The following is a 25,504-nucleotide window of genomic DNA, read 5'->3' on the forward strand; positions in this document are numbered from 1 at the left end:
GCGAGAGAATGGCGGGATTGAGGTAAGAGTATGTGAACAGCCCTCTGAGAAGCGAATAATGGGTGGGGAAAAAAGCGGAAAACTTGAGACGTGTGGATTTGGCCATTCTCTAATAGTTTGGCAACCAGATCTTTCCTGTGCTCTTAGCTTACCTAGAAGAGCCCTTTATTTCGGCCCCACTATGGCTGCTTCTGCAAAATCTCCAGAACTTCAAAGATATAGATGACAGTTTCAGAATCCAGTGGGCACATACAGGCAAATTAATGAGGGCTACTGTCTTGGTTCTCTTTTTAGATCAAAGTTGCCGTGTTCAGGATCAGAAACACACCACAGCAGTCAACTAGATTCATATATATTATACTTTTAAGAACAATACAAGATGTTCAAATACAATGAGGAGTCCCATGAACTTCCTGTTTGAAGGGCTACCCTATTTGTCAGGCAACTTTTATGAAGGCGCCAGAAGAATTTTGATATCTCTGCATGTTAAATAACAACATTTCGTGTGCTCCACATACAAACTTGGAAACATTTTAAAATACGGCTGTTGTTCAGTTTTTGGGCTTCTCTGGTTTGAGATGTTTTAAGATGTTTCCAAGTTTTTATGGGGACTTGCCGTACAAAATTTGTTGTTAGCAGGGAGAGATGTAGAAAGTCTTCTGATCACTTTTGTGAAGGTAATCTGAAAACGAGGGGTCTCTTCAAAACCGGAAAGTCGTTTGATTCCTTTAATATCATTGTATTTAAACTTCTAAAGTATATATTATTATAAAATATAAAAGTTGGTTTTAGATATGTTTTTGCAGTGGTGTGTGTGGTTTTTGCTCGTACATGCCAGAATCCATGCTTATGTCAGCTTGTGAAGATGGACTGTGCCCTGTTCTGAGTGATTTCTTGAATCTCTCTCTCCTCCTCAGGGAGCTCAAGAAATCAACTGGAGACTGGTTCTATGACCAAAGAATAAACCGTTTTGCGAACAGGCTGGGTAGTGACATCATTCGAATGTCCCTGCGGCGCAAGCCACAAGGTGAAGTATCTTCGAAATACAGAGGTGGAAGGACCCCAAGGGTGCTCTTGTCCAACCCCCTGCACAATGCAAGAAATTCACAGCCACCTCCCCATCTTTCCAGTGACTATGCTCAGAGGAAGGCAAAAACCTCCAGGGTCTCTGGCCAATCTGGCCTGGAGGAAAAATCCTTCCTGACCCCAAAGTGGCAATCAGCATTATCCTGGGCATATAAGAATTTTTTTTACATTATTTATTGTCCATCTTTTATACTGAGGGTCATGGTGGATTACATGGTAGAAGTCAATATGATCAACAGTTATTCAATAAACAATACAATATAGTATGAGTTGCGGAAATTGAAAAACAAACAGAAATCTGATACAGAGCTGAAAAAACAATGCTGAAACAAAATTTAATATACCATGGTAAATTGTTTAAATTGTTAAACAACGTGGAAACTACCTAGTAGGAGCATGCTTGCAGCAACACACGGTACACAGTAGTATAGTCTGTCAGGTCGGCATCTGAGTGTAGCTGTGCCTGACACCCTTCCGCCTGTTGAGGGTCGGCTGGCGTCGACTGTCCCCCATCTTGGCTGTGGTGCGGCCACATGGAGTGGCCTGGTTTCTGGCCTTGGCTGCTGGCAGGCTGCTTGTCCATATCTCAGCAGAGGCGCTGCTGCGCGGAGTGCCCTTCTGGCAGACCGGGGCGTCAGGGAGGCAATCATTGGGCCCTTCTCCAGCGGCAGGTCCACAGCCGGAGGGGGGGGGGGTATACATCATCCTCTTGTCCATTCCTGCGCCACCCTGGCACATGTCCTCCTCTCCCCTCCTCTTCCTCTCTGAACATCCTCCTTTCCCTCCTCTCTCTGCACGTTCCCCTCACCTTGCCCTCCTTCTCCCACCTCCTGCTCCTAACTCACCACCCCACCTTGTGTGTGACCTTCTCTTATATCCCTTCACCCATTCCCTGCTCCACCTGCCAGCCACGCCCCCAGCCCTCTAACCATGGCTGCCCCAGGCAGCCACACCTGTGCCTTCTTTGCTGGCTGCTCTGGGCAGCCACACCTGTGCCTTCTTTGCTGGCTGCTGGGCTTTCTCTGCTGATTGCCTCAGGCAGCCCCACCTGTGGTTGCTTTGTTCCCAGCCTCACCTGGTCCTTGCTAATCCCTTCTAGCCTGCCTGCAGGTTGGGGCGCAGCCCTGTGCTGCCTTTCCTCCACTGCTGGTAAGGTTGCTGGCTGGCTTGCTGCCGGCTGGCTGTCCCTGTTTCTTGTGCTCTGTCTATCTGGTTGGGTCTCTTCCTAGTTGTCCTCCCCCTCCCTGCCTGGACTCCTAGCTGGAGGGTGGGGCTAGCTGGCTTCTACTTGCCCCATCTGACCCTCTGAAGCTTGGGTGCTTCTTTCCCTCACACTCTTGCTGGTGGGAGCTGCACCTGGGTGCCTATTGGGGAGACTGGGTGGCTGTCTCCCGTCCCCTTCTCCAAGTAAGTCCGGGAGCTGAGCCTCAGACCCCAGACATGGTCTGCAGTTCCTATCCCTTTACCAAAGCATCTCTCTGAACTATTTCCTTATAGCACAGCCCTCATGCCTGTATAAAAAAGCCCTCCTGGATAATTCAGTTTTGCATAGTTTGCAGAAAGCCTAGAGAGTGAGAGATTTCCTGACCTTTCCCTGTTCCAGAAAGTGGGAGGCCACAACAGAGAGAGTGTGTGTGTGGGCAGCTGTTGATTTTGTCCATTGGCAGGATGGTACCTGCAGAAAGGGCCATGAGAGCCTAGCGCTGCTCGTCTTGACACCTGTCTTTTTGAATGAAAGTAAAAGTGCTAAAATCACCCCCAAACAGTCCTCCGTTGCAGTTGATACCTTGTCCAGTGAATATTCTCTGCACTCTTCTAGCTGAGTTCACTTGCTTGAGTTACCTGGATCAATTTGCCCTCCTTGTCCAAGTAAGTACCTCTCTGGATCTCCCTCTATATTCAAAGGAAACATGCCTCAGAGCTGTAGATCCTGGGGATAAATTTGGGAACTTCTTAAAGCTTTGGTCAGACCTTGCTTTTAGACATGGCGTTCTCTGGTGCAAAGGGAGGACTTTGTGGGTTGCTTCCTTAGGTTCTCTTGACCTTGCCTCCTCTTTTAGGTAACAAAAGGGAGACAGTGGGAGAAGTCCTACTTCAAAAGGGCCAGCTCAGTGATCCCAAAGCTGGGCCAAAGAGCCCCCAGCAGCAGCACAAGGAAGCCAGGTAAGTCTCCTTCTGGTTGGTGCTGCTGTGCCTTTTTGATCCCAGTACTGCTCATGAGCCCTGTGGCACAGAGTGGTAAGCTGCAGTACTGCAGCCCAAGCTCTGCTCACGACCTGAGTTCAATCCTGGCGGAAGCTGGGTTCAGGTAGTCGGCTCAAGGTTGACTCAGCCTTCCATCCTTCCGAGGTCGGTAAAATGAGCACCCAGTTTCCTGGGGGTAAAGTGTAGATGACTGGGGAAGGCAATGGCAAACCACCCCGTAACAAAAGTCTGCCAAGAAAACGTCGTGATGTGACATCCCCCCCCCCCCATGGGTCAGTAATGACTCGGTGCTTGCACAGGAGACTACCTTTATCTTTATCTACTGCTCACGCAGAATTATTCATTGGTGGAAATAAGTGTGCTCACCTCTCATGGGCTGCTAGTGGTCAGTTGAGTGGGGAACAGCCATTAGGAGACGAGAGAGCTGCTACCTTCAGGATTCTGGGCCGTAGTTTATGCTGGGGAAAGAACGTTTCATGTGGCATGATTAGAGTACTGTGATTCATTCTCAAAACGCTCGGACTCCAGGCTGATATGCACAAAAGAAGATGACTGGCTGACCTGGTAGAATTGGGGTGGGGTGGGGGAGCTGTTCCAGTTCTGGCTGCAGAGCAGTATTCAGAGCAATATACCAGGTAGCTATTTGCAAACCTGTGATAGACAGATATTAATATTGGCCTACCTAGCAGAGCTGTTGGTGAGTATTACCAAGGGACCAGCAGGACAAAATGTTGGAGGATCTCTGATTGGCTCTTTGGCATCTTTTCTGTTGTAATAGTATCTCCCGCCCCCATTCAGATCAGAGCCATAGCACTGGAGGGGCACAAGGTGTTAACACTTAGGTTCATTTGATGGTAGAGGAGAGTGCTGTCAATTCATAGCTGACTTATGGCAACATCTGGTGGGGTTTTCAAGGCAAGAGACTAACAGAGGTGGTTTGCCTGTCTCTGCAATGCCTGTCTCTGCAGTGCTGGTCTTCTTTGGAGGTCTCCCATCCAATTACTAACCAAGGCCGACCCTGCTTAGCTTCTGAGATCTGATGAGATCAGGCTTGCCTGGGCTATCCAGGTCATGGCAATTTCCTGACCTCAAAAGTCTGTTGGGGGTAGGGTGTCCAGGTGTCCAGTATTTCTTTGCATTATCTGGGGGTAATGTCCTGAAAATACTGTTCACCTGGCTGGAGGGGAGGGAGGAGCAACGGAGGAAGGGAACAGGGAAGGGTGAAAAAGGGGAGGGAGTGGCACGGCATGCAGAAAGCTGGCCGTCACACCGCAGTGCGCCCGCTTCTTCGCTCCCTGTTGAGGAAGGGCTGGGCTGGCCAGGCCGGATCCCTACCACCTGACCCTGGCCATGCAGCCCCGCTGCTGAGAAACTCGGGCCGGGAGCCTGCTCAGACTACTCAAATAGCAGTCGCTATTTAACATTAAAAATGCACCGGAGAATCTGCTTGTGGGTCTTCTAGCAGCTTTTCACCCTCAGATGCTGCATGGGCAGCACTCTGAACTTTCTCAGAAATGCTCCTTCAATGCATAGTAGCAGCAGTCGTGTTCAGTGTACTGAATCTTTATTACACTGTAAATCTGTAATTTTTAAAAAACACGGTTCCGCTAGAATCTGGCTAAGATGGAGGGGGAAATGGCTGCTTCCGTTTCCTTCAGTGCTTCTCTTAAAGTAGCACACTGGATGCATCCCTCGTTTGATTGGGTCCTGTGGGGGTCCTGCCAGTGGAACGGCTAAGCTGCTTCTCCAGGTCCCATTTCCACTCCCCTCAAGTCTCGGCATGTTCTGCTGTTCCCCACGGCTGCCCTTGCTAGCGTGACCTTTGCTCCTCCTTCCAGCTTGACCTGCGACTCCTTGGAGCCCCGAGATGCAAAGAGTGACACGGAATCCACCGAGAACATGAGCCTAGACGGGAGCCATCCCCTCTCAGCTCCTGCAGCAGCCAGGTGAGAGAGACCTGCTCCTGCTGAGGCACTTGGGCCACCTTGCTCTGTTGGCGAGCATGTTATGGCCCGGTTGATCCTAAAGAGTTGGGTGTGGAAAAGGGGGGAATACCCGGTGGAGGAAGAGCGTGTGGTGGTCTTCTCTGATCATGCTTTCATTTTGCTGTCTTTTCTCACAGCCCTGGCCGAGAGAAAACGAAAACTCTCAGCCCTTCGGGGTCCAACGCATCCAGCTTGACCATTCCTGTCCGCTCCAGAGAGGCCCTTCCCTCCGATTCAGACAGTGTAGGTTTACCCTTCTGCTTCTTTTGGTACTTGTGCAAATGAGCGGTAGATGGATGAACTCCCGTCAGCTTGGTCTGGAACCAGCTCGGTATTGGTGGGTCTTGTTCTTAGAGTTCTTTCCCAATGGTGTTGAGGTTTGCATATTGTCCTTTTGCTCTTTGGGAATGTGATTTTGATTTCACCTGCCCTTCGCCCACTCCATAGTACCAGCTGCAGAAATTTGTCTCTCCTCCTCTCTCTCCCCCAATCTAACAAAGGCATCTGAGCATAAGAATAGATTTGTGATCTGGATGGGGAAAGACTGCCCCTTAAAATGTTGGCAGGAAACAATGAAGAAGGCAAATTGATTGATACAAATAGAGGAGATGTTTTTTAAACAAAAGGCTTTTTGGCTGGGTGATCTGCTCTTGAAGTTTATGCCAATAAATGAGAGTTTCTTGGGGGATAAAATTTCCATTTGTGCCCCAGCAAATGTTGGCATTGGGCACCTGGTTACTGAAAACTGTACATACTCAAAATCTTTGGTGGTTTCCATGAGGGGATAGGCTTGTGTGAGAATTCAGAGAACCTGTTACACATATTGGCAGGGCTCATTTCAAGGTCACATGTCAGGTGGCCCTGCCCACCTGACTCTCGGCCATTTTAGGCCCGTTTCAGCCTGGATTGGGGCCGAAACAGCCCAGATCGGGCCTCTGACAGGTGGTGGATCACTCTCCCACTCAGCAGCGGCCTGATCCTGACCATTTTGGGCCCCCTTTCAGCCATTTTCATCCCCTTTTTTTCCATTTTGGGCCCAGTTTTGGCCCTGAATGGCCAAGATTGGGTCCAAAACAGCCAGGATAGGTGATGTCAGGGGGTGTGGCATATGCAAAGCAGTTATGCTAATGACACACTTCCGGTGATGGCAAGGGGCATGGCATATGCTAATGAGTTATGCTAATGAGTTCCTCCAGCTCTTTTTCTACAAAATGACCCCTGCCTATTGGTATAATGTTACATTGATATAGTCATGCTCTAGTGCCTATTAAACAGCAATTAAACATCCCCCACCAGAGGTGGCAGGGAGGAAATGCCTGTTGTGGGGGGGGGCAGGTTTAGGGAAAATGGCCACCATGTGGGCAGGAAAATCTGAAATTTCCCATCCATATAGCAGCCATCTAGACTCTACTACCATCTTTCTCAAAACTTCATAGCAAAGCAGGTTTGAGAAAAATAAGAAAAAAGCCGGGGATACTCTGGGAGGTGCACGAATGCACCCCAGTGCTGTGGGGGAAGTACGAAAACCCCCACTTCCTATAACAGCATTGAACCCAGGGCAGATAACCTGGGTGGTAATGGCCATGTTCAACAAACCCAATCCAAGGAAGAGCATCCTGGTGAAACAGAGCTTGATTTGTAACATAGTCCAGCTCTGCAAGCTGAACATACCAGTATTACCTTACCATGTAATTGCGGATTACAGTGACATTGCTATTCCAAATGGCAGAGTTCCATGCCTTTGGCTTGACTGCTTGGCAGGGAGTGCTAGGAGACGTCTTGGAAAACCTGTCCCCTGTTTACACAGCTGCCTTCTCATGCCAAACCGGGAGCAGGACTGTGGCTAGAGTGCCTGCTTTGTATGCAGAAAGTGTCTGGCTCAGTCACTGGCTGCTTCAGTTAAAGGATTTGGGGCAGTGAATGTTGGGAAAGAGCATTTGTTGGGGACTCCTGAAAGTCGCTACCATTTGCAGTGGATAATACTAAGCTTGATGGACCAGTGGGCTGACTCTGAATAAGGCATATTTATATGATCAAACTGCTCGACGCATGGCAGTTACTGCTGGCTATACCGATTGGCAGAGTCGCACACTGCCCACTTAAGAACTTGGGCTTGAAGGTACTAAAACAGGACTTGGTGCTGTTTAAAGTTGGCATGAGTCACATGTGCCTCTGGGAATGTGGCTCACTTATGACTCCTGCTTACAATAGTGGTGTAGTGGTTGGCGTGCTGGACTAGGATCCAGGAGACCCCTATGTGAATCCCCCCTCTGCCACGGAAGCTGGCTGGCTGACCTTGGGCCAGTCACACACTCTCAGCCTAACGTACTTCACAGGGTTATTGGGAGGGTAAAATGGAAGGGAGGAGAATGACGTAAGCAGCTTTGTGTCCCCGCTGGGGAGACAGATGAAGTGGAAAGTAAACGTTCTCTGTGGTGGCCCCTACCCTGAGGAGGTCAGGAGAGCCCTCGCTCTCCTAGCTTTCTGCAAATGATGCAAAACCAAATTATTCAAAAAGGCTTTTGTATTGTAGTAAGGGGCTCTCAAATGCTTCGCTAATGAATCAAGGACCATAGACCTCACCACTACGTTGCCTTACGCACTACCTGTTGTCTTAAATACGTGCTCCTATGAGCTTGTTGTGCTTCCTGTTGTCTAATGTCAGCCCTAGAATTGCTTATGTTCCATTTCAGCATTTCTTCAACTCTGTATTGGATTCTTGCTAATGCTATGTCTTTGTAAAATTGTGTTTCTTCACCCTGTGGCATCATTTATGGAAATGTCCTTGAAACTGACTGTACTAATCTCATACTGTGTAATCTGCCTTGAGTCTCAGTGAGAAAGGTGGACTATAAAATGACATAAATAAATAAAATAAACTTGTGTGAGGGATGAGGGGACGCTTTCTGCTCCTCGTCTGTGAAGTTTGACCCTTTCTCTTCTAGGAGACTCGTCTAGGGAGCCGTGGTGCTGCTTCAGCAGATGAGAGTGACACTTTATTCAAGAAGAACCCCAGGAGAAGTCAGAGGTCTTCAGGTAAGAAATCTTAGAACAGAGGCTCTCTTGATCCATCTAGATCTGTCCTCTAACTAGTAACAGCTCTTCAAGACCTTGGACAGCTTTTCCAAGCCTTACTAAGCTGAGATGCTTCAAGAGCAGTGCTTCCGTTTTTCAGTTGAAGGCGCATGCGTGCGTGTGTGCATGCGTGCATGCATATACAGAGCTGCCTTACACCGAGTCAGGTGACTGGCCTGTTAAGGCCTGTCTTGTCTGACTGGCATGGGCTCTTCAGGGTCTTTGGTGAGAATCCGTCACATCGCTTTAACTGGAGATGGCAGCAACTGAATGTGGAGCCTTCTGCATGCAATATAGGTATTCTGCCATGGGGCAATGGTCCTTTGCATTAGATTTCCCTTTGACTATAAGCCTGGAAGAAGCTGCCAAAGGTGGAATCTCCTTCCTTTGAGAGATCTTCAGACGGAAGCTTGGAAAAGTTCTATCAGAGATGTCTTGGGGTGTCAGCTAATCCTGATGATTGATAAAAAGGTTGGGTTTAGGTCCGGATCCCTCCCAGCTCTGTGATATTGAACTTGTTACTTTCCCGATCGCTCATCTCGTCTCTGTTGCAGAATATACCAAATCAGTGATCGACCTGCGACCGGAGGTGCCCAGCAGTGAAAGTGGGTCTCTCGGAGACAGAAGCAAGTCTGTGCCAGGCCTTAATGTTGAAATGGTGAATCTCCAACAGGAGGGAGTTGCAGTGTTATTTCGGTTGCTAGGCAGAATTGCTGTCTGTGTACCTGGAGCGTTTTAAGTTTAGTGCAGGATGTTACTAAAAGTGTTCTTTTTTTTCAATTTTAAGATGACATAAGGAGACATTAAACAGGAGATGGTTCCTTAAGTGGAGCCAGACAAGTGAGAGAGGCAGAATAAGTGATTGCATGGGTACCAAAAATCCATGGGAGCCTGCCTCAGTGATGCTAAAGTACTGAAGAGAGAGCCACTTTTTGCAGTTTTTTCAGAGGTGGCTTAGAATCTGCGATGTGTTCTGTGAGTGCAGGCCGAGGCTCTTCTGGTCTCCACTGGCTGTCTGGGCTATATTTATCTATTTAACAAAACTTATATCCCACCTTGGGTGACCGAGGTGGCTAACAAGTTAAAATACAGAAAATAAAACCACATTTTAAAACCATTTAAGTCAACGAAACAATAACAACCACAACACGTCAAGTACAGACACAGTTGTAAAGGGGGGAGGAAGCATAGAAAGAGCAGAGGCTCAAAGTGAGATGAACGGTGTTCTGGCCGGTGCGGTCAAACCAGGGCGGGTTGGAGGGAACGGCTTCAGTTTGTTAGAGAGCAAAACGGCCTTGGGCGGGCACTGCCCTTGTGTGTGTTGGGCTGGTGCCAGGGAGGGATTTGGAGGTTAAAATCAACTCTCTGTATCTTCCCAGGAGGAGGAGGAAGAGGAAGACATCGACAACCTGGTAGAGATTCACCGACAGAGGACAGCCAGAAGCAGCATGCGCAGTGGTGTGTCCTCGGTGGGTCAGGGAACCAATCTCTTATTGCATGCTTACTTTAATGGAGCACAAAATAAGAGATCTAGAGGGACGTCAAGAAGGACTTTATGTCCCCCCAGTCCACAGGGAATGGAAGTGCAGCTTGAACACTGGCCAAAAACCTTCCTGAACATGCAACCGGGTCCCATAATCTAGGTTTTGCTGGATTGTACCATTCACTTATAGGTGGGGATCTTTATGTGTTAACGTTTCCCACAAAATAGAAATCCTTGCACATACAAAACTCTGTCTGGGTGAAGGGTTCTAGGTTAACTCTCTCTGAATTTTTAGGTTTTTCAATGTTCAAGAGTCTGGGATATTTGGGGAGGGTGAAGAGACATTTAAAGGTGCTTGGTACAGTCCGGGAAAATCTAGCTGGGTGATTCTGCTGCTTGAATAGGTCTTCTGCAAGAGTGTGGCAGAAACGACCTGGGAAGTCGCAGAGTGGTGTTCCTTGGACATTTAAGTGAAGGGGAGGGCAGGCATCAGGTGGGCTGCTTCCAGTATTTTTGTGGGGTGACCCTACACGACTTGTCAGCTGTACCTTTTATAGGATGAGTCAAAGGAACACCATCAGTCCCAAATACTGCATTCATGAATCTGTCTTCTACCTGGTCAGGTCAGGTTCATCTAGCTCAGTACTGGTTGAGCAGCAACTCTGGAGGTCTTGGGCAAAGAACAGCCTTTTTCAACAACAGAGATCCATTAACTGGAGATACCAGGAATAGAACTTGCGACCTCTTGCATGCAAAGCATATGCTCTTCCACTGAGCCATGGCCCCTCTTTAAATGTTCGTCAAGCCAGAAGCCTGCTAACCATTTGTGCCACTGATTTTGGCCTGAAACCAATGAGCTGATTCATGCGATACGCATTTCCTGCACCATGCATAGAGGCGCTGAGTAAGCCATTATCTTCACGTAGGGGGTAAATACACATCCGGTAGTAGTGGTCTAGTTTTTTAAAAATCTGCTTCCGTTGTGAAAATCATGATAGTTTCTCAAGTAAAGAATAGTTTTAATAACAGGGGCTTCCATCAAATCATGAATTGTGCGCACACTGCCACCCCAGTGGGCTCCTGGAACCTATTTTGTAGAACTGTTGACTGTGTGAATGGTCCTTGGAGGTTTGTCCTGCCCCACTTCTGTATGTACCTGTGGCTCAATGAGAATTTTTAGAGAGAAGGATGGCTGAACGGCTGTTTGGGGTGGGCAGGTGCCATTTTTGAGTGTTCCGCTGCTGGGGATTGTGAGGCAGGATGGTTCTCAGATGGAGCTCGGAAGATGACTGGCACTCCCCAAATGACAGCAGTCCGCACTTCCTTCTTTCTCAGAGCACTTTGGGAAGCATGGTTAGTATTTACAGCGAGGCTGGAGACTTTGGCAACGTCTGTGTTACGGGGGAGATCGCCTTCTCCTTGAGCTACGAGCAGAAGGTGCAGATGCTCTTCATCCATGTGAAGGAATGCCGCAACCTGGCCTACGCTGATGAGGTCAAGAAGCGCTCTAACCCGTGAGTGCCGAGGAGTGTGTCGGAAGGGTGGGGAGGGGGGGGGGGTGGCAGCTGTAGGACCCTGTTTATGGGGAGGGGTCAGTTTGGGTCTTGTTCTGACGGGAAACAGCTTGTTGAGTTTTAAAGCTGTGGGAACAAAGCTGCCAGCTCATTTCACACAAGGCCCCGAACCCTGCACAAAGAAGCTGAGCTGTAATTGCGGATGATGTCAGAACTGGCATATCTTGGTTTACAGTTGGTTTGGGGATTAGGAAGCGTGGTGCAAAGACATTCTTCTCCTTGGCTGAGCTTCCCTTGTTGAACGCTGCAGAATGAGACTGAGTCTCTCTCTACACGAGACACCTGACACATGAAGAACACGTGTCGAGAGATGTTAGCCGGGAAGGGTAGTTTAAAAAGACAGAGCCGACAGCAGGGCAAAGGCTTTGCTATACACTGGAGCTGTGTGAAGGGGCTGTGAAATGCCAGAAGGGAAACTTCATCCCATTAGAACCTCTCCAGGTCCAAGCGCGGCTCTGGAAGGCAGCTCCAGCCCATTTCCATTCTCCGCTGCCCTCTGGTTGTGATTCCAGGCAGTTTTAGACTGGAGAGGTGAAATTGACAGAGCCTTCAGGGAGGGGAAGATGAAATTAACAAACCTTCTGAGGAGTGATCTTTGCCAGCTCTTTTTAAAACTATGCTCCCTGGCTAACATTGCGACTCCCTACACTTGACGAACATGCGCATCTCATGTAGAGAGACTGAATTTCTGTATCCGGCGAGGTTTTTTGTCAATGCAGGTGCTCCAGTTACTGCTGCCCCCTGGTGGTGGAGTGCCAGCACTACATATTCAAGACCAGTCCCACAGTGGCTGTAGCCACAATAACTAAATAGAACCTCCAGTTTAGAGGTTGTAACTCTTTGAATACCAGTGGCTGGCAGGGGTGGCAAGATGAGGGGCTTTGGCCTCTACATCCTTCTTGTCATCCTTCCAGAAACATCTGGTTGACCACTATCTGAAACAGAATGCTGAACTAGACAGACGGTTGGTCTGATTCAATATTTTCTTTAAAAGGGAGCAGAGATGCCCAACTGCACACCAAGGAGAAGTCAGGCCTAGCATTCACATGGGTGCTCAGGCCCTATCACGTACTACTTGATCCAGGAGCTTTGCGTTTGCATGGTGGCCATATAGGAGGCTGACTATATGTTGAAGCAACACTGCCGCTTCAGTTGTTTAGCACACCCATGCAGACCCTCTGAAAATTATTTGAGGGCTTAGTTGGAGACACTACAGTCCCCCAGCGTATTTATGAATGCACATAATTGCTTTTCCCTGGGTTGACATGTCTCAGTGACATCACCATTAAAAAGGGGCTGTGCAAATAGTGTATGCGCGTTCATTTGTGCAGCTGGAAATGGGTGATGTGAAACGTATCCCTTTGATTCCATCAGGTATGTCAAGACGTACCTTCTTCCAGACAAATCTCGACAAGGGAAGCGCAAAACCACCATCAAACGGAACACCATCAACCCCCTGTACAATGAGATGCTCAAGGTATTGGTTCAGCTAGTGGGGGACACCTGGGGCAAGGAAATCCCACCTGCTGGTCCTTCCCTTCCCTGTCCTGCCCTGGGGTTGATTTGGCTCCCACCTTCCCTTCTTGCTCTGCCACCCCATAATGGTAGAAGAGATCCCATGGGACTGTTACAAGGTGCTGGCCATTTGGGGCTTGCTAGGCAACTGCAAAAACATTGCTGAGGCTTCTTCCCTTGGAGAGAATGTGATGTTTAATTAGCTGAAAGCCTTACTGTCTTTTTCAGTGAGTTGAGAGAATGTCAATGTATTCTTTTGGTTGCATTTTTTTTAAAAGTTGCAACGTTTGCACTATTGCTTCAATGACTATATGGAGGTAGAGTTGATCTCCAATTTCTTCCTCCTTTTTTTAAAAAAAAGGTTTTGGATTTTTCTGCAGTAACATCTCCCCTATTCCTGGGTGGTCCCATGGTATGGATGTTTTGATTTGCATGGTTGGGTCATCTTGGGAATTAGATATTTTCCTCAACTTGTATTTAACCAACCCCATTAGCATCTGATGAAGCAAGTGCATAGCCTTATGAAAGTTCTAAAGGTGCAGCTGAATTTTCTAAATATACTTTGGTGGCTACCCTTGCTGAAGATTTACCTTCTTTCCATTTTATTTTTCCAGTATGAGATCAACCGGCCCCTCCTGATGACCAGGACTCTGCAGTTCTCAGTCTGGCACCATGATCGCTTCGGCCGAAATATGTTCTTGGGAGAGGTAGATGTTCCGATGGCCTCCTGGAACTTTGAGAACCAGTTGGAGGAATGTCTCTCTCTGCATGGCAAGGTGTGTCCTGCACCCACACTCACTCTTCTGACCTCTCTTGAGCTCAACATCCACGGAAAGCTAAGCTACAAGAGACGAATTACACGAGTAGGAGCACGTGAAGGGAGTCATAATGTTAGCCAGGAAGCTGAGCTTTAAAAGAGATTGGAAGGCTTTGTCAATTTCCCTTCTCTACAGAGCTAGGGAGATGGCTGCTGCTCAGAGGGTTTATTTATTTCTTCTTAGCCTCTTAGAAGGGGAGGTGGGAGGCAAAGAGGAAATTAACAAACCTCCTGAGCAGAGATCTTCCTGGCTTTGTAGAGAGGGGAAATTAACAAAGCCTTCCAATCTCTTTTAAAACTCAGCTTCCTGGCTAACATTGCGACTCCCTTCACGTGCTCCTTCTTGTGTAATTTGTCTCTTGTAGCTTGGCTCTTAGAGGTGGCATGCTGTGTCTTCATGTTTCTAATTTTGTATCATCTGTATCTTAGGCTGCAGGCTTGGTCACAGAAACAAATGTGGAGTGTTGTTTTATTTGCAAAAATATGAATGGCATCTGAAGGGAAGCTGGTAAATGTTCCTTTAATAGGTCAATAAGGTGTGGCACAAAGCAAAGGTGGGTAAGCCAACACACTATGCTTATGCTGAAAGTGTAGAAAACTGGGGTTAAGTTTTCAAGAATGGATGTGAGACAACGGTTTGAGTCAACAGGAGATGCACTTGTCACTGAAGTCTTTACTGCATGGTGTGGTTTCTTCCTCTTTTGTGTTTTTATGCATCATGTATAATAGTTATGAATATAATTATTCTACTGGAGCTATGAGAATATGACATATGTAATTGGAATGCCTGAAAATAAAATGTGTATAATTGGAAAAAGACAAAAAAGTTAGGACTGTAAAGCTTTAGAATTAGAACTGCAAGGGTGTCTAGTCTTGTTTGGTATTTCAGAGGTGGATACCCAGTTTGGTGTTATAGTTAGAGGCCTGGACTAATTGATCCGGATTCATATCCCCACTCGGATATTAATCTCGCTGGGTGACTGTGGGCCAGTCATACCTTACAGGAGAGTTGTAAGGATAAAATGAAGGAGGGGAAGCCATTCTATGAGCCAGACTACATGCTACAAAATTGTATTGTGTGCGTTCTGGGTTCCCTTGACCTGACGTAGCACTGATAAATATATATACCCACTCCCTGGGGCTATTTTGGGTCAGGAAAATGACTGAAGATCCTTGTCCACCTTATGATCTGAATTGGGACTTGGAATGCTTGGAAAATAAGTTCATCGTTGTGTCTTCTGTGCCGTCCCATGTGGGAACTGCATATGCGCAGGCCAGCCTGCGCACGCACAGTTCCCATGTGGGACTGCACAGAAGAACACTTGAGGAACAACAGTTACAGGGAGGAGGTGCAACCCGGTTTTCCCCTGCCTCTGATGTGGGACTGTCAAAATCAGGTCAGAACAACCTCACACCTACATGTTAAAAATCATAATGTGTAATTTGGGGCTGAGCTCCTTGGAAGAAGGGTGGGATGAAACTGTAGTAGATACTCAGTTGCTCTGGCTGCTGAAAATAGGGGGTTGCGCCTGTGTCTTTAAAAGCCTTCATCTGAATCTCCTTTTTTCTTAATTTTCCTCCTTCCCCATCCTCCCTTTTGGAATTGCCCTTTCTTTCTTTCTTTCTTTCTTTCTTTCTTTCTTTCTTTCTTTCTTTCTTTCTTTCTTTCTTTCTTTCTTTCTTTCTTTCTTTCTTTCTTTCTTTCTTTCTTTCTTTCTTTCTTTCTTTCTTTCTTTCTTTCTTTCTTTCTTTCTTTCTTCCCTTTCCCTTTCCCTTTCCCTTTCCCTTTCCCTTTCCCTTTCCCTTTCCCTTTCCCTTTCCCTTTCCCTTTCCCTTTCCCTTTCTTCTAGCTTTTTGGAACCAATTTAGAAACACCTTCCCCATACTATGCATTCTCCATGCTCCCCGCAAGAAATGGTCCCTGTCTTAGCTCAACCTCTTTCCACACACGCACCTTTTGGGACTTCTCTGATAATTCCTCCCCTGTCTCACTTCATCAGTTCTGCAAAAACTAAGTGGATTGCATGAATCGCCAATTCTCAAAGAGCAGGGCTTGGATCAACATCTTGGACTGTCCATTTCTGTTCTAGGATTGTGCTGACTTGGCTGCCTTCCCTCAACATAGAGGCGAATTGGTGGTTTCCTTAAAGTACATCCCACCTGCTAAGCATCCCAGTGCAGGGAATGGAAGAAAAGGTGAGGACTCAGGGCATGTAAGCAACTTTCTTCCCAACTGCAACATGGGCTGTATCCTTGGCAACTTTTGGTTTCTCATCAGGCCCTGCCTGTTCATTTTCAAACTTTTCGATGAGGTCTAGAAACTTGATTGTACTATCTGGTTAAAAACCCAAGATTCTCAAATTTCAGGTTCCTTGTTGCAATGTTAATGGGAGCTTTTGGGGTGCTTTTGTATTGGGCTGGTGCCATTTGTCTCACCGCACATGTTGCTTGTAGGCAAAAGGGAAGAAGGAGGTGAACTTCAGGTCTGGATCAAAGAGGCCAAGAACTTGACGGCAGCCAAATCCGGGGGGACATCTGACAGCTTTGTCAAGGGGTGAGTAAACGGCAGCCCTGTGTAACTGGGTGCTGAAAGGAAATGGAATTGGAGGTGGTGACCATTTTTGTTAGTGTTGTCTTGTCCAGATGCAGCAATGATTTGGGCTTGGGGGAGAGGGCAGAAGTTGGATCATCGGAACTGCAGGGTTTGAGCCCAGTGGCACTTTAGAGACCAACAAGATTGTCAGAGTGTAAGCTTGCAAGAGACAGAGCTCCCTTCTTCTTGTGTCTTCAAATGAGAACTAAACTGCGTGCAATGCTGGGAGTATATTTTCTTGTAAAAAGTAGGCCTGAAGGACAGTAATTGGGATTTGCCTCATCTGGATTGGTCTATTCTTCCCAACCAGGGCTTTTTTTCTGGGGAAAGAGGTGGTGGAACTCAGTGGGTTGCCCTCGGAGAAAATGGTCACATGGCTGGTGGCCCCGCCCCCTGATCTCCAGACAGAGGGGAGTTTAGATTGCCCTCTGCGCCGCTCAGTGGCATGGAGGGCAATCTCAACTCCCCTCTGTATGAAGATCAGAGGGTGGGGCCACCGGCCATGTGACCATTTTCAAGAGGTTCCGGAACTCCGTTCCACCGCGTTCCTGCTGAAAAAAAGCCCTAGTCCCAACCTATTGTTTTCCATGGAACTCCCAGCACCTCTGGCTGTTTGGCCCCGAGGATGCATGATTTGATTTGTGCATTAGCCTCAAGGGGGAGCTGAGGAGGAGGGGAGACTTTACTCTTAGTGCTGTTTTCCCAGATCAGATCTGGCCATGCACTCTTCCCTCCTCCCCCAGCTGCTTTTAGCACCCATAGGCGGGAAAAAAGAATAGTTCAATATGGGCACTTGCTTGTCTTTGTTCTCCCACTTCGGGTAAAAGCTGTTCGGGATGAGCCAGTTTTGATACAGGTATGTACCTTGGGGGAGCAACATTAAACCTGCCTCCTAAAGCTTCTTTTCAAGGATGAATGACATATTAGGGATCCAGTGATGGATATTCAGCATCAAGTATCATTTCAAGGTTAGGTGAGTGGCTTCTGAGGATGGGGATGCCTTTGGTGGCATCCTGATAATGCTACTCTCTCCCTAAAGATACTCAGCGGACACCTTTAGATATCCAAGTGACAGTCAGCTTACCTGGGGCGGGGGGTCCATGGCTGATGTCTTGAGAGCCAGTTTGGTGTCGTGGTTAAGAGCGGCAGGACTCTAATCTGGAGAACCAGGTTTGATTCCCCACCCCTCCGCTTGAAGGCAGCTGGGTGACCTTGGATCAATCACAGCTTCTTGGAGCTCTCTCAGCCCCTCCCCCTCACAGGGTGATTGTCATAAATAATAACATACTTTGTAAACCACTCTGAGTGGGTGTTAAGTTGTCTTGAAGGGTGGTATATAAATCAAATGCTGAATATAATTTGATCTTTAAAAGCAGCCACAAAGAGCCTCAATTGTGGAATGGGCTGTGATATGAAGGGCATGACCATTTTGCCCCATTCCATTTCCCCAGTATAAGTCACCTTGTATCCTCCAGCTGCTTCTCACCCTAGTGGTGGTGGGGAAACAACAACCTGTTTTGTATCTGTCACTTTCTCTAATAGCAACTCGGAGGTCTGATTTTTCTATCAGGGGAAACAATATGGAAAGGGTTAACTCCCCCTCCTCACTGAAGCCTTGATATAAATTGGGGCCTTTCCCATTACTGCTTTTTAAAGTTAAGTTGCAAATTGGGAGAATCGGTCACGGATCCTCCATGAGAATATGCTGGTTGACCCTTCTTTCATGAGCATTCAGCGAATAGTGCTTCCTTTGCTATTTTGGTGCCCATCTCTCTTGCAGCTCTGTTGTATTTGTGTTGTGTATTCAGGTTATTTGTTATTTTAACTGATACATTTGTATGTGACGCTTGCAGTATTTTGAATGGCAAGCCAGCCGCCTTGACCATCGTGCCAGGGAAAAGGTAGGGCATCATGAACGTGCTAAAGAAACAGAGGAGTTAGCCGTGTTAGTCTGTAGTTGCAAAATAGTAAAAGAGTCCAGTAGCACCTTTAAGACTAACCAACTTTACTGTAGCATAAGCTTTTGAGAACCACAGCTCTCTTTGTCAGATGCATGCATCTGACAAAGAGAGCTGTGGTTCTCGCAAGCTTATGCTACAATAAAGTCTTCAAGGTGCTAAAGAGAGAAACCTCTTGTCTGCAGATATTTGCTACCTCTGCGGAACAAGGCCACCAAAAGGAAAACCCCAGTTGTAAAGAAGAGCCTGAATCCCCACTACAACTATACCTTAGTCTACCACAACATCACCCTGGAAGAACTACCACACACCTGTCTGGAGCTTACCGTGTGGGACCGAGAGCCCCTGTCCAGCAACGACTTCCTGGGAGGAGTCCGGCTGGGAGTTGGAAACGGTGAGGAAACGGCTTCTGTGGTCTGGCGGTGGGCTCTCATCAGGGGAGAACGCTGTTCTTGTATTCTACCCATTGGTCCGTCTAGCTCAGTATTGCCTCACGATCCTGAGATCTGTTTCGCTGGACAGGCAGAGGACTGAACCTGGGACATTCGGGGGCATGAATGTGCTTTACCACTTGGGTTCTCAGGTCCCCTTACCCTCCTGATGGGAGGGGGGACCCAGCATTTACCTTTGTCTTCTCATGCGTGGCGTGATGGTGTCTTTTGGGAGTGACATCACCGCACAGGCCCTGGAATTGCTCCTGGGCTTCACGCCGGGACGTTTCCGGACCCCAAATGGGCCAATCAGCCCAGCAGCATTCTCAGGGCCTGCACAGTGATGTCACTCCTAGGATTCCATCATGATGTCGCACCAGGGGCATGCCCCTGGAGGCCTGTTTCTGTGCCTTTCCCCCCGCCAATCAGGTGCGTGGTGGCAGGGGAAGGAGGCTTGGAGTGGGGGATCCCCTGTTCCCACCAGGGGAATGGCAACCCTATCTACCACTGAGCTATGGCCCCTGCCCTGGGGATGCCCACGGCTGCTAGCTGCCTTTCTCTGATGCTTTCCTCTGTTTCAGGAATGAGTAATGGTCAGATGGTAGACTGGATGGACTCTACGGGTGAGGAGATCAGTCTGTGGCAGAAGATGCGCAAGTACCCGGGCTCTTGGGCAGAAGGAACACTTCCTCTTCGTTCCACCATGGCTAAGGCAAAGCCGTAACCTTGTTCCTGCCTGACTGGGGACTGAAAATGGAAGCCAACGGAGGACCAAGGCTGCTTTGCTGGAAAGCAGCTCTCCAGAGGACCTGGAGCAAGACTTCTTGTCTCCAAGTGTGTAGCAATAAAGTGAATTTTGCAGTGGCTGTTGAAGCGGGCTCTTTCTGAAGGATGGTTCTTGGCAGCCCTTCTGTTTTTAATGGGTTTTGTTTTGTAAGTCTGTTCAAACCAGATTCCAGGCAGGCTCCATGTGGATACCATGGAGACCTTTCCTGGGAGTGGGTGGACCGAAGTGCCTCTTAACTTGTTTTCCACGTTCTCTTTTCTTTCTGCTCTCCCTTTCCCCCATGTCTGGGTTTTTTTTTTGTTGTAAAGGTTTCTAGGGCAGCCTGCTTACTACATCTGTTCCTGCTTAATGCCTTCTGTTTTATGTGCTGTGCTGGGGTCATTGAAATAAAGTTCAAGTGGATGAGACTGCAGGAATCAAAGTCCATTGCCATGTTAGCTGTGTGAGGTTGACTGGATAACTGGAGAGAAGACGCAATTTAGTGTGGGATGTGTATGTGGTCAGCCTACAGTCCTATTGATTGAGGACTGTGACTTGTGGGCCTGGCTAGAAATAGACAATATGCTTGTGGAGGGGTGTAGCAATTGGTCTCGAAAGCCCCTGTCTAACAGAACCAGGGAAGGGAATGGCACCTTTGTCTCAGCTCGATGTCTTGTGGGTAGTTTAACATGCGGGAGCATTCAAAATGGTCTTTCTTCCCAGATGCTTGCGCAATTGCAGTCTAAAGTGGGACAAGGCCGTTCTATAGTGCGTGCAAATCTGAAATGCTTCTGCCTTGAACAGTGCAATGGGCTTCTTGGCCAGGCCGTGGCCAGCTCTGGTGCACATTTCTCCTTGCTTCTTCTCTCTGTTTCCCCCTTGGAAGCCTATGCTGATAACTTCCTCCGCATCACACATTATATACATTTGAATAACAGAATCACATTTGGCAGAAAATCTTTTTGCTTAGAGAGAAGAGGAAAAAGCCAGGGTTGTGTATCAGTGGCACTCCAGCACTGTAAGATGGCTGCCCATTGCATGTGGCCATAAATAGGGCAGAGGATGGCTGAAATCCCCTGTTGTGTATCTCTATTCTTTCCCCCATTGACTTGTGTGCATAATATGCACCTTGTGGTGGTATTGAGCACATTGCTGGGCATTAGTGATGCAGGGCAAGACTTAAGAGTTTAAGCAGGGAAAGTTTTTCTTCAGCTGCTTCTGTGCTAAGATGCTGGCTTGCCCTCTTCTTTTAATAATCTCTCCCATTCCTCCCTACAAAAGCCACATCACTTTTTTTTTAACTGTTTGAAAGTGTTGCTTCACTTTGCTTTATTGGTAAGAAGTTCGAGCCTTCTGTCTTCAAGATTCTGGCTTTCCTCCTGGTGCTTTGTGTTAGAACCTAGAACTTTAGCAGTTAGCATTGTGGCTGTACCATTTTGTACAATGGAGTTAAGAAAAAGACCTAGGTCATCACATTTGTATAAACCGTTCTGTTTTAGTTCTCAGTGTTGGGTAACTGTTTTCAGTGAGCAAAGATGTTAAAACAGAGCAGAGAGCAAAAGCACATACTCTGTAGGCGTCTCTACTCATAAAAAAACCAGTTTACACGAACGGAACCAGAATGGAGCTTCCTGTACTGGCCAAGGACAACATGAGAGTGAGAAAACAGAGGAGAGTTTTTGGATATTCTCTAGGGACTGGATCCCCTGGGGGAATGCACACCCTGCACAAGGGGTCAGTGGTGCAGTAATCTGGTCTTATGGGGGGGCATCCTTCACATGGGAATGTACACTTCATGTGCAAAGCTGCAGCCTGCTCTTCTCCTTCTCTTGAGCCCAGCAAGCAGGGTTCTGAGCTTCCCAAAGCCTGACCTTGACAACATCACTGCATGGAGGGGGTGAACAGTACAGAAATCAGGTGTACGCTCTTGTACAATCTCTACAAGGCGCATTAATGATTTTGCCTTTGATCGTGTGAATGCAGCCCTAATTCTATAGCTGTCTGTTGTGGTAACAGAACACTGGAGCAGCAACCCGAGCTCTGCCTGAAGGTTCCAAACTGGCCATTCTTCTTCTTTCCTCCGCAGTCAAGTCCCCATGCTGAAAGGGGAAGGCCCAGGTGTCTCTTTAACATTTGAGGGAGACGGAGGCCCTTGCAGGTGGCACGGCTACCTTCACTCGCACATGTCCCTGTTCTGCTCCCTCTGCAGCTGTTCCTGGCTGCTCAGCAGGTAGGTATCGACAAAGGAAAAGAGCTCTTCAGGAGTAACAGGCTGGATATAGCGGTCCCGGTCCACACCATCTTTGCCAACAAACACCATGTTGAAGCGCGAACGGGTGATGTGCAAGAACTGCCTGCAAAAAGAAGAAACCCAAGTAACTCTCTTGCTGCATACCCAGAGAGACGGAATGTAATGGCTGAGAGAAGGAACTGCAAAGTCCTGGTTCAAATTTTATTTACTTAAAAGTGTTGTTCCCTGCCTCTCCAGAAAAGAATGCTCACGGCAGCTCGTGACATTGTCATGGTTTTAGCTTTTGCTGTTCTAAAGGGTGAGGAGGTGTGAAAAACAAAACGGCAACTGAAGTTTTAGCTTATCATAGATGAGCTGCTTGAAGCCTTGGGGAGCAAACTTATTTGTGAACATTGCAAAAGTGGACTGTGGTCATTCCCCTTTAAGAACCTGTGAGGAGGTGAAAGAGGTGTGCACTTTTAAGAAGGAAGCATCTTTGCTCATACACAACCAATCCTTAAGGGGTTGAGGGAAAACACACCAATTGTCTTGGGAGCCAGGTTTCAGACAACATGTCCAAGGTATTCCTCATTACTTGAGATGTCACAGGGGATCCCGGCAGACTTGGCAACAGCACAAGACAGTTGTTCTGTGATACCGCCCCATGCATCACCATTTCAAGTGGCACATTGCATCCGCCTCTACAACCTTATTTTTATTACGGCATTCTTAACCTGTCCTTTCCGGTGGATATTTAGCTCTCAGTCATGTATGGCAGGTTCTTCTGAAAGGTAGTACCTGTCAAGGTCACACACACACCCATCCAACAGGCTACTCTTCCTTCCAGAGTGCGGATTTGAACCAGACTTTCTGAGCCCAGCACGCTATCCACGGCACCACACTGGCTGTCTTACACTGAACAATGAAATCTGCTTATCCAAAGATAACTGGAGCCTTGAGTGCCCAGTTAGGGTTCTTGCACCATCGGCTTGCCTATCCCAACTTGTTTGCACCAACCTGAGGCCTTCAATGATGTTGTCTGACAGCCGGTGTTCGTGGATCCGCCCCACCTCATGGGGTGGCAGCCCCACTAGCTCAATGATGGTGATGTGACGCAAATCCAGCCCACAGGTGGCTTGCTGCGTGGAAGAGAAAAGTGGTGGGTCAGAGCTGAGTTGGTGGGGTGGGGGAGTGAGGATGGGGATGCAGATGGCCAAGAAGACTTGCCTGCAACATGGAATTCTGCATCTTGTAGTACCGATCGGAGGGGTCGGGGGCAGAAACGATGAGCAGCCGGCGCTTGTCATAGAACTGGTCCATGAGGCTGGCTACGGAGTTCACATCCACATTGATCTGCATGGCTACGGTAAGGTGCAGAGAAGGCAGAAAGGAAAGAGGATTTTTTGTGCCTTTTTAGTATATTAGGAGGTAGAATTTTATGAGGAGGAAAGCTGCCAATGTTGTATAAGTGATAGTCAATTATATTTAACATGCGGAGATTGAATTTAATACTGCTTGCCCCATATCACCTGCTTCAAATCACACACACACGACTGCTGTTTTCCTTGTACAAATGCCGTTGACCCTGCTAGGTTGTGCTGTATTTATTTTGTCAGACTAGAGCTGTGGAAATGAGAGCTCAGATCTCCACTTGGCCACAAACTTCACCAGATGACCACAGGAGGCCTCCTCACAGCCTAATCTCCTTCATAGGTTTGTTATGGGGAAAACATGATACAAGGGAGATGTAAACCCCTGTAAACTCCTCAGAGGAAGGGTGGGATTTTTAAAAAGGGACAGATTCCACCAAACCACTTACGTGTGCACCTAGGCTGAGAGCCTGACCACTGGCGAGTGGACTGACAGACCCGCAGGTGGGCACCCTGCCGTTCGTAGCCGCCGTCGCAATGGTACTCGCAAGTTGCTCCGTAGTTGTTGCCTGCTGAGGTACAGCTGAGGTAACCATGCTCTGGTGGCTTCAGAACAGGACAGCGGATCACTGCAGGAGGGAAAACTAGTCAGTACTGAGGATAGATTAGACTACCTCCTTCACTTTAACAGAGGGTGTGGAAGGCCTAGAAGGAAGCCCTGAGCTGATTTCTTGAGTATTTCATATTTCTCCAAAGGCACTTCCTACAACATGAGGTGAATATGGGCAGGTGTGCCCACAGAGAGGAGCTACCTGTAATCTATGTCTGTACAGCAGCTGCACAACTGGTACATCAAAAGGGGCTAGAAGCCTGAGATATGAATTGGGAAGTCTTGGTTTGAGTTTATCATGAACCCACTCGTCTCACCAGCCCTAAAAATAGTCCTTTCTCCCTAATTATAAAGACCTAACCCTTGCAAAGGTTGCAAGAATAATGTAAGTAAAGGTAGTGAATGTTTGAAAATACTACATTATTACTTTATTTTTATGAGAAAACTTCCCCAAGATTTTAAAGTTCCTTCCCCAGACAGCATAAAAGAAAAGTGAAGTCTGTCATTGCTGAATTGCAGGATACTTGGCCAAGAGCTTGGCCTCTTCAAAGTAATCAACTGTCAAAGGTAGTTGCTGGCCAGGTTTTTTGGAATTCATCAAATGGGAAAAAACAACAACACACCACTGGTAGTCACATACAGCTCCCAACTCAAACCAGTTCAATGCATCTTTAATGACCTGCAACCCATGCTGGACAACGATACTGCTGTCTCCCAGGAATTGAGAGGTGAACCTTTTCTTCCCTACAGACAGTCCTCCAACCTTAAGCTACTCCTCACTCACAACCATGCACTTCCTATCACGGGCATGAACCTTGGAACCAGGGCCTGCCATAAACCAATATGCCATTTCTGCCCCCTTATTCACTCCCAACAACACAATCATTGGATCTAACAGCACCAGCTATACCAGGGGTGGCCAAACTGCAGCTCGGGAGCCACATGTGGCTCTTTTAGACATACTGTGCGGCTCCCGGAGATCTCTGACTATTGCCGTGGCAATACATTTTATTTTAGTCTAGTTTATTTCCTTTCCTCCTTTCTTTCCATGTCTTTCATATTTTCAATAAAAATGTTGGGGTTGCCAGGTCTGACTCAGAAAATATCTGGGGACTTTGAGGGTGAAGCCTAGCAAGGATGTGATGTCACTTCCAAATCAAAGGTCAGGTGATGGCTCTTCCCAAGTGGCACCGCTTCTGATGACGCCACTTCCAGCATACAGCAGCAAACTCCACCCCTCTCTGTGATGTCACTTTCCAAACATTCCCCAAACCCACCTCCTCATCTGAAGTCACTTCAATGCATCATGTCTTGTGGCTCTCAAACATCTGACGTTTATTCTATGTGGCTCTTACATTAAGCAACTTTGGCCACCCCTGAGCTATACCATCTCATGTTCATTCACTTGTTCATCTTCCAAAGTTATATATCCCATCAAGTGTCAGCAATGCCTTTCAACTCTCCGTACTGGACAAACAGGTCAGCCCTTTTGCAAAAGAATGAATGGACATAAATCTGATATGAAAAATCACAACATTCAAAAAAACTAGCGGGAGAATATTTCAATCTTCCAAGACATTTCATCACTGACCTAAGAGTAGCAGTTCTCAAGCACAGAAACTTCAATGGAAAATTACAATGCAAGATTGCTGAAATTGAGTTTATTTGCAAATTTGGAACAATGGATCCTCCAGGGTTGAATTGGGACATGGGATTTTGATGCTAATTTTCTGTACTTTGCACCTACAACATGTATTATAACTAGTTTCCTTACAATCTAATCTACAATATTCCTCCCACACTACC

At 47.5% G+C, this 25,504-nt stretch overlaps 2 protein-coding genes across 5 annotated transcripts in view; one reads left to right on the forward strand and one right to left on the reverse strand.

Moving 5' to 3' along the window:
* The window catches only part of SYTL4 (synaptotagmin like 4), a 30,967-nt gene extending 11,102 nt beyond the window's left edge, over positions 1–19,865 (forward strand). For both annotated transcript variants that reach the window (XM_054996890.1, XM_054996891.1), the window contains 14 exons: positions 918–1,027; positions 3,147–3,249; positions 5,130–5,237; positions 5,414–5,519; positions 8,222–8,312; positions 8,906–9,009; positions 9,731–9,820; positions 11,170–11,348; positions 12,783–12,885; positions 13,538–13,699; positions 15,831–15,936; positions 16,195–16,294; positions 18,477–18,685; positions 19,304–19,865. In XM_054996890.1, coding sequence (XP_054852865.1) covers positions 918–1,027; positions 3,147–3,249; positions 5,130–5,237; positions 5,414–5,519; positions 8,222–8,312; positions 8,906–9,009; positions 9,731–9,820; positions 11,170–11,348; positions 12,783–12,885; positions 13,538–13,699; positions 15,831–15,936; positions 16,195–16,294; positions 18,477–18,685; positions 19,304–19,446 — 1,714 coding nt within the window. In that variant the 3' untranslated portion in view covers positions 19,447–19,865. The remainder of the gene's footprint in view (positions 1–917; positions 1,028–3,146; positions 3,250–5,129; positions 5,238–5,413; positions 5,520–8,221; positions 8,313–8,905; positions 9,010–9,730; positions 9,821–11,169; positions 11,349–12,782; positions 12,886–13,537; positions 13,700–15,830; positions 15,937–16,194; positions 16,295–18,476; positions 18,686–19,303) is intronic.
* A 947-nt stretch (positions 19,866–20,812) lies between these two features.
* SRPX2 (sushi repeat containing protein X-linked 2) overlaps positions 20,813–25,504 on the reverse strand; it is a 34,773-nt gene continuing 30,081 nt past the window's right edge. For all 3 annotated transcript variants that reach the window (XM_054996463.1, XM_054996464.1, XM_054996462.1), the window contains 4 exons: positions 23,538–23,717; positions 22,946–23,079; positions 22,736–22,857; positions 20,813–21,842 (listed from right to left, as the gene is read on the reverse strand). In XM_054996463.1, the coding sequence (XP_054852438.1) occupies positions 21,662–21,842; positions 22,736–22,857; positions 22,946–23,079; positions 23,538–23,717 (617 nt within the window). In that variant the 3' untranslated portion in view covers positions 20,813–21,661. The remainder of the gene's footprint in view (positions 21,843–22,735; positions 22,858–22,945; positions 23,080–23,537; positions 23,718–25,504) is intronic.

Source organism: Eublepharis macularius, chromosome 13 (assembly GCF_028583425.1).
Source record: "Eublepharis macularius isolate TG4126 chromosome 13, MPM_Emac_v1.0, whole genome shotgun sequence".
Classification (NCBI taxonomy): Eukaryota; Metazoa; Chordata; class Lepidosauria; order Squamata; family Eublepharidae; genus Eublepharis; species Eublepharis macularius.